Source organism: Manis javanica, chromosome 1 (assembly GCF_040802235.1).
Source record: "Manis javanica isolate MJ-LG chromosome 1, MJ_LKY, whole genome shotgun sequence".
Taxonomy (NCBI): Eukaryota; Metazoa; Chordata; class Mammalia; order Pholidota; family Manidae; genus Manis; species Manis javanica.
Window position 1 is genome coordinate 109,131,119 of NC_133156.1, and position 14,162 is coordinate 109,145,280.

At 39.4% G+C, this 14,162-nt stretch overlaps 1 protein-coding gene across 1 annotated transcript in view; it reads left to right on the top strand.

Annotated features, from left to right (window-relative positions):
- The window catches only part of IL6ST (interleukin 6 cytokine family signal transducer), a 79,016-nt gene extending 74,181 nt beyond the window's left edge, over positions 1 to 4,835 (top strand). Inside the window, exon 17 of the mRNA XM_037022341.2 lies at positions 54 to 4,835. Coding sequence (XP_036878236.1) covers positions 54 to 779 — 726 coding nt within the window. The 3' untranslated portion in view covers positions 780 to 4,835. The remainder of the gene's footprint in view (positions 1 to 53) is intronic.
- Positions 4,836 to 14,162: the final 9,327 nt, after the last annotated feature.

Genomic DNA, 14,162 nt, shown 5'->3' on the forward strand with positions numbered 1-14,162 from the left:
GTTTCTAAATAAACATGGTCCATAGGCAATAATCAGTTTTCTCTCTTCCTTAGCATAATTTTAATTCAAAAGATCATATGTACTCAGATGGCAATTTCACGGATGTAAGTGTTGTGGAAATAGAAGCAAATGAAAAAAAGCCTTTTCCAGAAGATCTGAAATCATTGGACCTCTTCAAGAAAGAAAAAATTAGTACTGAAGGACACAGTAGTGGTATTGGAGGGTCTTCGTGCATGTCATCTTCTAGGCCAAGCATTTCTAGCAGTGATGAAAATGAATCTGCCCAAAACACTTCAAGCACTGTCCAGTATTCCACTGTGGTACATAGTGGCTACAGACACCAGGTGCCATCAGTTCAAGTCTTTTCAAGATCCGAGTCCACCCAGCCCTTGTTAGATTCCGAAGAGCGGCTGGAAGAGCTACAGCTAGCAGATAGCAGTGATGGCATTTTGCCCAAGCAACCGTATTTCAAGCAAAACTGCAGTCAACATGAAACCAGTCCAGATATTTCAGACTTTGAAAGGTCAAAGCAAGTTTCAGTCAATGAAGATCTTGTTAGACTTAAACAGCAGCAAATTTCAGATCCTATTCCACAGTCCTATGGATCTGGGGAAATGAAAATGTTTCAAGAAGTGTCTGCAGCAGATCCTTTTGGTCCAGGTACTGAGGGACAAGTAGAGAGATTTGAAGCAGTTGGGATGGAGGCTGTGATTGATGAAGAAATGCCTAAAAGTTATTTACCACAGACTGTGAGACAAGGTGGCTACGTGCCTCAGTGAAAGACTAGTCCCTATTATAACTTCAGCAGTACCTGTAAAGCTAAAAATATCTGTGATTTCAGATAAAAATAATCTTCACTCACTGAAAATGATCATTTTCTTGGAGGACATAAAATGTACTGCCCTCCCACATGGGCTATTTCTATTCCAGAATATCTGGGATTCTACTTTAAGCACTACATAAACTGACTTCATCCTCTGACTAGCTGAATGACTTTGTGCTGTTTCAGGATGTTTGCACTGAAGAAAAACAGAAAGCTTGCCTGAAAGCTGTAAAGTAAAAACAGCTTTTGTTTTGTTACCTAGAAATCAGAGGGTATTTCAGTAATAAGCAGTGATAGACTTAGCACAGCTATACTGATTTTAATGACAGTTGTTACCAAAGTGGCTTAGGGGAAAGTTCATAAAAAAGAAAAAAGTTAAAGGAGCAAGGTTTAAACCCTCTACTTCAGCTGAAAACCTAATTTAAAAAGAGATTTGGACAGTGTAACTGGATGAACCCAGCATTTGTTACCTGATTTTTAAAAAATTGGAATCATTTATAATCATACCAACTCATTCTCTTCCATTGGTAATGATGCTGTCAGTTACTGGAAAAAAGGCATTCTGGAGTTTTAATTTGGCAAATGAAAAATACTGATCTTTAAGTATTACATTTAACTAAATTTTCAAATATTTGTTGTCTTTATTGACAACTTCTTTGACAATCTATTTCACAAACTCAACAGAGTACCCAGATAGAGCTGGGAATGAATGCCACAAAAGTTCTTAAGCATTTAAAAAATTCTTTGTAGTTTATAAAAGCTTAAATTGTTAACATTTTTCTGTATGTGTATATATAAACATTATTGACCCTTCTTAAGACTTCAGAAAATTTAGTTGATGAAGCACTTTGTCTTCAGCTTGAAATGTTTTCATGTGCTTTGTTTTGAATTTTAAGTAGACCAAGATGGAAATTGTTTTCTACCAGATGTTTGAAGCCAAACTAAGAAGACTGGGGCAGTGACCAGTGGCAAAGCAAACAAAACATAACCCCAAAATGTGCATATTAAGCTTAGTAAATACCACATTTAGCAAATATCCTTACTGTAGAAGCACTTAGTACTTTAATCTGCCAGTTCTAAGGTAGGTGGAACTTAGTTCTACATTGTGATTTAGGAATATCTTAGACCTCTTCCCATATACTCTGTTCTTCAGAGAAGTGAGCCAGGCCTCCAGAGTTTAGCACTAAACACGCTCTTGCATTTATTTATTCCATAGCATATCCAGCGTGCTTGATGAGGAGGCGGGTCTAAAGGTAGGAGCTGAGTAAAAAGTTGTCATAAGTCATTAGTCTTTACAACTGCTATCAAGGTTTTGGTTTTCTGTCAGGTTTAAGTTGGAAACTAGACAAATCTGAAGTAGTTTGTAGAGGTTATTGAATAAAAGATTAAGAAAATTGGTATATATTTATAGTTGAAATATAAAGTCTGCTCATTACTCTCAGAATATTGTTCACATTAGATTTCCTGTTACACTTTACTTCTATTCTTGCCTAATACTTTGAGTTCTTTCATTTTTATGGTCTTTTTGAGACAGAGCAGATGCTTTATTCTGACCTATCCAAGTTCTGCAAAACCACCATGAGATTGGCAGAATGACAGAATAAGGAAATAGGCCTCAGAGATTAACAAGCACGAACAGAGACCCCAAATTCACAGTACAGGATAATAGTGTCAGCACCATTTAAGTTCGTAATCAAAGGCTAGTCCAAAATCAGTACTTCATTTATATTGTTAATGTCTGTTAAGAAATTTATATTTTTCATTTCCTCAAAATAAGTAGTCATATTTTGTAATCATATTTAGCTGTTATCTTCCTCATAACAAGTAGTGTTGGTAACATTCTCATGGAAGTTTGTACATGGGTGCTGAAGGTCAGTTATAAAATGTGAACTCATGATCTCTAAAGGAATGAGAATGAAGAGTCATTTAAATAAGAAAATGATAAAAGCATTTGTATGTTGAAACTTGTATAGACCATGGTGCAGTGAGTGAATATCCCCCTACCACAAGAGCACTTTAGATATACTAAATGGATATGGTCACTGCAAAAATCTATTCAGGAAATGTGTGTTTGATCACTAATATGTAATATATGTCTTTGCCCAAAAAGAGAAATACAATCATGAAACTTAGGTTCTAAGTACAAAATTACTTGCCCAAGGCATGTCTCAGAATAATTTGTTTCAGTGTATATAAACTGTATTTTAGATAGGCAGAAAAACAAATCTGGTTTATGTGAAAATTAACTGTATGTGTAAGTTAAAGATTTAATGAGTAAACATCTGATAACTGAAAATTTAAAGTAATGCTAGCACAACAGAGCAGCCTCTTTCTGAACAAAACTCACTGCTTCTAATGGAGTTGCCCTCTTTTAAGATGAAAATAAGCATATATTACATGTAGTGTGGTTGTAATTTGACTGTTACTCTTTTCTTTGGTGTCCCACCCTTGTCCCTATAAAGGCATAATGCTGAGAAACTATCGGAAAACTATCCAACTTCCAACCCATTCAAATAAGTTTAGTCCTTTTTTAACATAGATCAGTCAGCACTCAGGAATATACCCAGCATGTAAAAGCAGAGGAAAAAGCATTCCCATGTTCTGTGTTCACATCTGTTCTCTACCTAATTCAGTTCATTTCAGCCTTATTCCTTGATAAGCGATTGCACACATCATCCAATGATCCTAGCTTACTGTGAAGGTAAAGGTTAATGATGTTGAAATGAACTTTTAAAACATTTATGGATGCTCATTCAAAGTAGAACATCTAAAATAGCTTTATATATAGAAACTTAAAAAATTTTTAAAGATGTTTTTTTTCTCTCCACAGTTAACTCGTTAAAATCATGACATATATGTAGTTGAATAATTTTATAGAATTCCCTAAAATGTGTCTGTTAACTGGCATATACTGACTACATATCAAGTAGGAGAGCGCTTCCTCAATCTCCTCTTTCTGGTTTTAAGAACAAATTTCTAAACCATATATTACTGTTTCACTAGTTCTGCTGAAATGGGTCAAATGTAAAAATAATAAACTACATAAAACTTAAAATTATAACTTTTTTATTGTAGGTCATGTTAGATTCTGTTGCCCAGGTAAGATTACTTAAAAATTTTTTTTTGCACTTTTCTATAAATTAAGATTATGTAAAGCCATAAAATAGCAAGGTATTTAAGTTTAGCCTAAAATCAGGCATTGTCACAGATTTCAAAGGTGGTATAAACTGGCTAACCTAGTCTAATTCTTTGAACTGGTTCTTGGCAGCAGTTCCTTTTCTGACTGTTTATAAACAGAACTCATGTAAGTTTAAACTTTCCAGAGCCAAATGATACCTTCTGGAATTCTACTAGCATGTGCATCAGCATGATATTTTAGTATAGAGTGCATTTAAATAAGAAGGCAGCTCTGGGTGATCTGTTATCCATTTATTCCTAAATTTTTAATGGCTTTTTGTAGTCAGTAGTTCACCCAAACGGGTTAGTTTAACTTCATTAGCCACATGGTCTTTAATGTTGGCAGATCATGATGAATATTCATTTAAGGCCAGTGGTGGCAGGTGTTTCAGATCTTTTACCCTGTAAACACAATTTTTATCTGAATGATAACTGTTTTAAATGCTGTTATGTGATGTATTGGAAAGAAAGGGATATTTTAAAGGTGGATATTTGAAAATTCTTTAGTCTTTATGTATACTGAATAATATACTTAAAAATGTGTGCAATTTGCTAGTACTACAATACAGTGATTAGCATTAGTTAATGTGTCCCATTTACTTGTAAGTGCAATCTTTTTCACTTGGCTATTTTACCACCATCTAATGTAACTTCATATAGGAGGCTTGTCTACGGTATTGTATTTTTACCTTTGCAGTGAATTGCATGTGCTAATTGTAACCACAACTATCATTTTTATGTTGACATAACTCTAAATGTTACCATAAATGTTTTCTTATATATCATCTCTAATCCTTTGGGTAACCTTAAGAAATAAATTCTTGTTCAAATTTTATCTGTGTGTGGTCACTACCCTTTGATGTCATTACACATAAAGTCTGAGGTAGCAGTGTTGGGCCTTAGCATAAACTAGATGCTTTATGAGGGTTCATGCTTTTTAACTGTTCATTTAGCTTAATGGGTTTAGAAGAAAATTGATACACTAGTTTGGCCTTAACATATAGAATGAACCTCGTAGATGGCAAATTAATGTACCAGTTTTCCAGATGTACTGAGTTCTGGAATCCCAGGGGATTCTTACTAAGGCGTTGCCAAGAGACAGCCAGGACCGAGGTGCTGTGCCACTATGCGACCTGTCAGACACTGCCTCAGAGTGAGGCCTGAATGCCTAGCATTCCACCGCTGCCCGCTGACGTTGCTGAACAGGACTGTGGGGAACTAACTCGGTCAGCAACCCTGGTGTTGTGGTCTCACATAAAGTGTGCAACGAGTCAATCTACCATACTTCATCCCTTCACATACATACTAAAGGTTACAGTCAGAATAACTTGGCTTTGGACGATGTGTTCCTTTGTTTAGAATCTTATATTTTGTTAGCTCTTACAGGCTCAGCCTTATTTGTCGTACCTCCTGATTTACCCTAATTTATATTATGGATCCAGTTAATCCTGTTTAATTATCTTGCAGATAATTTTAACTTTCAGTTTAAGCTTTTTTCCCTTTGAAGATATTTAAAACATTCCATGCTTTCAAACATAAAATTTAGTACAACAAACTGTGTGTGTGCACTTATCCAATGTGTTGGCTAGTTAATAACAGGAAAAAAGCAACAACAAGAACGAGAAAAGCAGAGGGAAGCACACCACCAGATCTCAGAAAGGGCTCGGGTCCCTGCTGCTGTTCACTCAGGTTGGCTCGCGGTTGACCCAGAAACATTCTAGAAAGTCTATTTCTCAACAGCTTAGAACAATTGTATCTCTACTGCGGGGAAAAAAGGTAACCCTTAAATTCAAAATTCAACATTTTTACATTATATTCTTCCAGATGCTAATGATTTTAAACAGATGGGAAGGCATAGGTTTGTTTTTAGGAAAATGTGGACATTTGAAACCTTGTTCTTACACTTCTGGCATGTATGACATGACTAGAATTGTCTTATTCTTGAACATTGTTAGAATTATCCCCCACTCAAGTGGTTTTATACATTTATGCATATGTATGAAATTGGCTCTTACTAGAGTAACTTGGTGAGATACATAATGGGAATCCTCACACAAAATAAAAATCAGGGGAGAAAAAAAAAAGCATTTCTCATTCCAGCTGCCTCATTTGCAAGGGGTGTGGGCTGTCCTTACAAGAGAGAAGCCAGAGTAACTGAGCTATTGTTTATCCCACAGATCATTTGCTCAAACACTAAATGAGACCCACCTTTTGAGTCCAGGCCCCTTTGCTGGAACGGTATTAATAATGGGTCCAGGATAGAATCAACAAGTACACATCTGGATCCTGTTCCCATAGGAAATTGTTTTCCCTGCAGTTTTGGTGATAGCCAGGAAAGGCCTGTTGACCAGTAATAGTAGCTTTTAAATGAATATAGATTTCTCTGTAATTGGCTCTATAAGCTTCCAACTTATAGCTTAGAAGTTTGGCTTAGAATTTAAGTAAAATGCTACTCAAAGGCACTGAGATTCCAACAACATAAAGTTATAAGCAAACATTGAAAAAGCGAAAAGGTAGCCAGTCTTCATTATAGGTCAAAGTCAGTGTGGATTTTGCCAGTTGTTCATCTAGACCTAGAAACACCTGGGCTACCCAGCCTGCATCAGAGCCTAGGAATGGACCTCTGAGAAAATCTAAGTTCCACATTTAGAATTGTGAGTAGCAGTTAACTGCTCGTGTTGCTGGAGTGAGGGGCTGTTCCCTGCTTGCCTAAGACGTTTCTGATCACCTACTGGGGCTACATGCTGTGTGAGGTGTATAAAGGTGAATAAATACCACCACCTATGGGGTATCTACTTTGGGTCATTAAATGATTAAAATGTCATGAAGAAAATATCAAAACCATTTACAGAGAGGTTGAAAAACCTGATCAGGGTCATATGAGAAAAATGCAGTTCCAAGTATGACTCCAAAGCCCATACTCTGCTGTGCAGACCAACTTTTCTCAACTGCCATTAGCAAAAACAATGCTTAGCATGCTTGAGGCCAGCTTGGATAATAATGCATCTGTTTCCCAGACCTTGGAGTTTTTCTTCCCCTTTTCATCCCTGCCTCCCCACCACCACCTACGGCCCTCAAGCTTTCCCCCTCCTGCAACAGTGCAGTCATTTCAAAGCACCCTAAACTTTGAACCCAGAGCAGTGTTTCTTAATCAGGACTTTCCCCTTATGCCCTCATTGGAATTTCTCTGAAGCCCGCCCACCCCCACCCCACCCCCCAGCTTATGCATTTGCTCTAAGCACACATAGCAACATCTAAGAAGGAGGTCAGGAGAACCCCTCTCCTGAACAGAATGCATTTAACACAACTCTAGTTTGGCCAAATAAAAGATCCTGTAGTGATGAAACTGCAGCTGGTGATGAAAGGATCTGGAGGCAGGGCACCTTTCCTGAGGGCTCAAATCATGCTCCTCCTGGCCCAGGTTCTGCCACAGGCTTCTCAGGTCCGCACTCATTCCAGTCTGTCCACCTCTGGGGCCTCTCCAGCAGTGGGGCTTCCCGCTGCCTTCTCCCACCCCTGTTCCACTAGGGGGCAGTACTGGCAGCATGCAGTATTGGCAGCTACTCTGACCAAGGTGCCCACATTTGCTTTTCAAGCTCCCATCGTATTTCCTGGTCCTGCTGTGTCTCTTCCCAGCCTCATAGAGCCACCCCTCCAGATGTACGCTATCCAGTTTCTGGAACATACTGTGTTTGTCTCCTAGCCTATGCACATGCCCTCTTCTCTAAAATGTTCTCCCAGCCCCTTTGTTTAGCTGGTAAATACTTATTCACCAAAGAATAAACTGAACCAGATCCTCCTGGGTGAGACCTTCCATTCTCTCTCCTTTACCCCAGAGGTAAGGGGCTCTGTGTCCTGAGTCCAGACAGAAGGCCAGTGTTGGTCTCTGACCTAAGAGCAGAAGCCCCTGGAGGCAGGTTCCTGTTTGATTCCTCTCTGAGTCTCTGGCATCTAGCAGAGTGTACTTAGTAAATCTTTCCTATAGGAAGAGATGGATAGGTGACTAGACAAAATGGATTTTTAAATTTGTTGGCCTTTGTTTTTCTTAGCACACATCTCAGGTTTCATATTACCCAGAGCTGCATAGTGCCCTGGCATCAGGAATTTGTCCTCCACCTCCAACCTGAAAGCACCTCCTGATTCCCATCCTACCCAACTCCCATTTCCACCAAGGGCAAAAGCTTTTTCAAGCAACATACACACTCAGTGGGTCAAAAAACAATTCAAAAGTAAAGCCAGGAAAGTCAGAGGTGGAGCCAACATGGCGGTGTAAGTAGGACAGTGGGAATCTCCTCCCAAAAACATATATATTTTTGAAAATACAACAAATACAACTAATCCTAAAAGAGAGACCAGAAGACACAGGACAACAGCCAGACTATATCCACATGTGCGAGAGCCCAGCGCCTGGTGAAAGGGGTAAGATACAAGCCCCGGCCCGGCGTGACCCGAGCACCCCTTCCCCCAGCTCCCAGCGGGAGGAGAGAAGTCAGAGCAGGGAGGGAGAGGGAGCCCAGGACTGCTGAACACCCAGCCCCAGCCACCCGCACCAGAGCGCAGACACAGTGCATGCGTGGGGTCCTGGATACTAGGGAAACAGGGCAGCAAGACCTCTGAGCGGGTCCTGAAGCTGATGCCCCTGTGACAAAGAAAAGTGAGTGCTTTTTGAAAGTCTTAAAGGGACAGGGACGCAACAGCTGGATGGAAACAACACAGGTCACAGTCCAGTAGACGGAAATTACAGGGAAAACCAGGCGCACTAATCCCCTGGGCAACAGCTCTGAGAAACCTCATGGAGGTAAACAGCCAAACAGCCCCCTGTCCATAACCCCACTGGGGTGAGGGGAAAGCAGAGAAGCAGCCTAAGGCTGGCCACGCCCTCAGAAAGGGAGCTTCCTCCATACCGGCCAGGCAAGACACCAAGACCCAGTCTACACGCAATTACCCAACACAAGCCACTAGGGGTCGCAGTTGTCCCAGTAAAGAAAGGCCAGTAGCAAGTGGAAAGTTTGCCCCCACCCCAGCTGACAGTCAATAGCACCTATCAACATGAAAAGGCAAAAAAATATGATCCAGACAAGACTAACCCAGACAGCTTTGGCATCTGCTACATCTTCCCCTGAGAAGGAACCTGGGGAGATAAATTTAACCAGTCTTCCTGAAAAAGAATTCAAAACAAAAGTCATAACCATGCTGATGGACTTGTAGGGAAATATGCAAGAACTAAGGAAGGAGAATACAGAAATAAAACAAGCTCTGGAAGGACTTCAAAACAGAATGGACGAGATGCAAGAGACCACTAATGGACTAGAAAACAGAACAGGAATGCAGAGAAGCTGATGCAGAGAGAGAGAAAAGGATCTCCAGGAATGAAAGAATTCTAAGAGAGCTGATTGACCAATCAAAACAGAACAATATCCGCATTATAGGGGCACCAGAAGAAGAGAGAGAAAAAGGGATAGAAAGTGTCTTTGAAGAAATAATTGCTGAAAACTTCTCCAAACTAGGGGAGGAAATGGCCTCTCAGACCACAGAAGTACACAGAACACCCATGACAAGGGATCCAAGGAGGGCAACACCAAGACACATAATAATTAAAATGGCAAAGATCAAAGACAAGGACAAAGTATTAAAGGCAGCCAGAGAGAAAAAAAAGGTTACCTACAAAGGAAAACCCATCAGGCTATCATCAGACTTCTCAACAGAAACCCTACAGGCCAGAAGAGAATGGCATGATATACTTAATGCAATGAAACAGAAGGGCCTTGAGCCAAGACTACTGTATCCAGCACTATTATCATTTAAATATGAAGGAGGGATTAAACAATTCCCAGACAAGCAAAAGTTGAGGGAATTTGCCTCCCACAAACCACCTCTACAGGGCATCTTAGAGGGACTGCTCTAGATGGGACCACTCCTAAAAAGAGCACAGAACAAAACACCCAACATATGAAGAAGGGAGGAGGAGGAATAAGAAGGGAGAGAAATAAAGAATCATCAGACCGTGTTTATAATAGCTCAACAAGCGAGTTAAGTTAGACAGTAAGATAGTAAAGAAGCTAACCCTGAACCTTTGGTAACCACAAACTTAAAGCCTGCAATGGCAATAAGTACATACCTTTCAATAATCACCCTAAATGTAAATGGACTGAATGCACCAATCAAAAGACACAGAGTAATAGAATGGATAAAAAAGCAAGATCCATCCATATGCTGCTTACAAGAGACTCACCTCAAACCCGAAGACATGCACAGACTTAAAGTCAAGGGATGGAAAAAGATATTTCATGCAAACAACAGAGAGAAAAAAGCAGGTGTTGCAATTCTAGTATCAGACAAAACAGACTTCAAAATAAAGAAAGTAACAAAAGATAAAGAAGGACATTACATAATGATAAAGGGCTCAGTCCAACAAGAGGATATAACCATTATAAATATATATGCACCCAATACAGGAGCACCAACATACCTGAAACAAATACTCACAGAACTAAAGGAGGAAATAGAATGCAATGCATTCATTCTGGGAGACTTCAACACACCACTCACTCCAAAGGACAGATCCACCAGACAATTACAGAAAATAAGTAAGGACACAGAGGCACTGAACAACACACTAGAACAGATGGACCTAATAGACATCTACAGAACTCTACATCCAAAAGCAACAGGATACACATTCTTCTCAAGTGCACATGGAACATTCTCCAGAATAGACCACATACTAGGCCACAAAAAGAGCCTCAGTAAATTCCAAAAGATGGAAATCCTACCAACCAACTTTTCAGACCACAAAGGCATAAAACTAGAAACAAACTGTACAAAGAAAGCAAAAAGGCTCACAAACACATGGAGGCTTAACAACACGCTCCTAAATAATCAATGGATCAATGACCAAATCAAAATGGAGATCCAGCAATATATGGAAACAAACGACAACAACAACACAAAGCCCCAACTACTGTAGGATACAGCAAAGCAGTCTTAAGAGGAAAGTATATAGCAATCCAGGCATATTTAAAGAAGGAAGAACAATCCCAAATGAATGGTCTAATGTCACAATTACCGAAATTGGAAAAAGAAGAACAAATGAGGCCTAAGGTCAGCAGAAGGAGGGACATAATAAAGATCAGAGAAGAAATAAATAAAATTGAGAAGAATAAAACAATAGCAAAAATCAATGAAACCAAGAGCTGGTTCTTCGAGAAAATAAACAAAATAGATAAGCCTCTAGCAAGACTTATTAAGAGGAAAAGAGAGTCAACACAAATCAACAGAATCAGAAACAAGAAAGGAAAAATCACGACGGACCCCACAGAAATACACAGAATTATTAGAGATTACTATGAAAACCTATATGCTAACAAGCTTGGAAACCTAGGAGAAATGGACAACTTCCTAGAAAAATACAACCTTCCAAGACTGACCCAGAAAGAAACAGAAAATCTAAACAGACCAATTACCAGCAACGAAATTGAAACGGTAATCAAAAAACTACCAAAGAACAAAACCCCCAGGCCAGATGGATTCACCTCGGAGTGTTATCAGACATACAGGGAAGACATAATACCCATTCTCCTTAAAGTTTTCCAAAAAATAGAAGAGGAGGGGATACTCCCAAACTTGTTCTATGAAGCCAGTATCACAAAATTAACACACAGAAATCTGTGGCTTTCCTATACACTAACAATGAACCAATAGAAAGAGAAATCAGGAAAACAATTCCATTCACAATTGCATCAAAAAGAATAAAATACCTAGGACTAAACCTAACCAAAGAAGTGAAAGACCTATACCCTGAAAACAACAAGACGCTCTTAAGAGAAATTAAAGGGGACACTAACAAATGGAAACTCATCCCATGCTCGTGGCTAGGAAGAATTAATATCGTCAAAATGGCCATCCTGCCCAAAGCAATATACAGATTTGATGCAGTCCTTATCAATCTACCAGCAACATTCTTCAATGAACTGGAACAAATAATTCAAAAATTCATATGGAAACACCAAAGACCCCGAATAGCCAAAGCAATCCTGAAAAAGAAGAATAAAGTAAGGGGGAATCTCACTGCCCAACTTCAAGTTCTACTATAAAGCCATAGTAATCAAGACAATCTGGTACTGGCACAAGAACAGAGCCACAGACCAATGGAACAGACTAGAGACTCCAGATATTAACCCAGACATATATGGTCAATTAATATTTGATAAAGGAGCCATGGACATACAATGGCAAAATGACAGTCTCTTCAACAGATGGTGCTGGCAAAACTGGACAGCTACATGTAGGGAATGAAACTGAACCATTGTCTAACCCCATATACAAAAGTAAACTCAAAATGGATCAAAGACCTGAATGTAAGTCATGAAACCATTAAACTCTTGGAAAAAACCATAGGCAAAAACCTCTTAGCCATAAACATGAGTGACCACTTCTTGAACATATCTCCCCGGGCAAGGAAAACAACAGCAAAAATGAACAGGTGGGACTATATCAAGCTGAAAAGCTTCTGTACAGCAAAAGACACCATCAATAGAACAAAAAGGAACCCTACACTATGGGAGAATATATTTGTAAATGACAGATCTGATAAAGGCTTGACATCCAAAATATATAAAGAGCTCACCTACCTCAACAAACAAAAAACAAACAATCCACTTAAAAAATGGGCAGAGGAACTGAACAGACAGTTCTCCAAAAAAGAAATACAGATGGCCAACAGACACATGAAAAGATGCTCCACATCGCTAATTATCAGAGAAATGCAAATTAAAACTACAATGAGGTATCACCTCACACCAGTAAGGATGGCTGCCATCCAAAAGACAAACAACAACAAATGTTGGCGAGGCTGTGGAGAAAGGGGAACCCTCCTACACTGCTGGTGGGAATGTAAATTAGTTCCACCGTTGTGGAAAGCAGTATGGAGGTTCATCAAAATGCTCAAAATAGACTTACCATTTGACCCAGGAATTCCACTCCTAGGAATTTACCCTAAGAATGTAGCAATCAAGTTTGAGAAAGACAGATGCACCCCTATGTTTATCACAGCACTATTTACAATAGCCAAGAATTGGAGCAACCTAAATGTCCATTGATAGATGAATGGATAAAGAAGATGTGGTACATATACACAATGGAATACTACTCAGCCATAAGAAGAGGGCAAATCCTACCATTTGCAGCAACATGGATGGAGCTGGAGGGTATTATGCTCAGTGAAATAAGTCAAGCAGAGAAAGAGAAATACCAAATGATTTCACTCATCTGTGGAGTATAAGAACAAAGGAAAAACTGAAGGAACAAAACAGCAGCGGGATCACAAAACCCAAGAATGGACTAACAGGTACCAAAGGGAAAGGGACTGGGGAGGATGGGTGGGTAGGGAGGGATAAGGGGAGGGAAGAAGAAGAAGGAGGGTATTAAGATTAGCATGCATGGGGGGATGGGAGAAAGGGGAGGGCTGTACAACACAGAAAAGACAAGTAGTGATTCTACAACATTTTGCTATGCTGATGGACAGTAACTGTAAAGGGGTTTATAGGGGGGATCTGGATCTGGTATAGGGGAGAGCCTAGTAAACATAATATTCTTCATGTAAGTGTAGATTAATGATAACAAAAAAAAAGAAAGAAAGAAAAGGGGGATTACTCCCTGATAGGATAAAACTAACTGTAAATCCACGATTAATGCATGCTTTAAATATCCTTAATTTTGATCACTTAAGGGGTGTCAGATGATTGGCTATGGAGGTACATTTTTCTGATAATATTCCTTTCTCTTAAAAAAAAAAAAGCAGTTCCTGTGTGGTGACGTCCAATGAGTTCTACACAATGGTATAAAGGGCATATCAAAGTGTGGGCAAAGGGTCAAAGCCTAATTTGGCTACCCCGAAAATGAACTAAGATATGATATGAAGAAGAACTTCCAACATCAGCAGTCTCTGGTAGACTCATACCAGAAGATGATCATCAAAAAATCTCAACAAAGATCCAGGCGCTGCTACAGCTGTAGCTGCATTCATCCCACCGGTTCCTGGACTTGCCATGGAAATGAAGAAGGAGATATCTAAGCTGGCATGTGCATACAGTAAAACAACAAATTTGACTGGATCTATACTGTTGGAACTCAACCAAGAATTAGGAGAAGTGCAAGTTGTAGT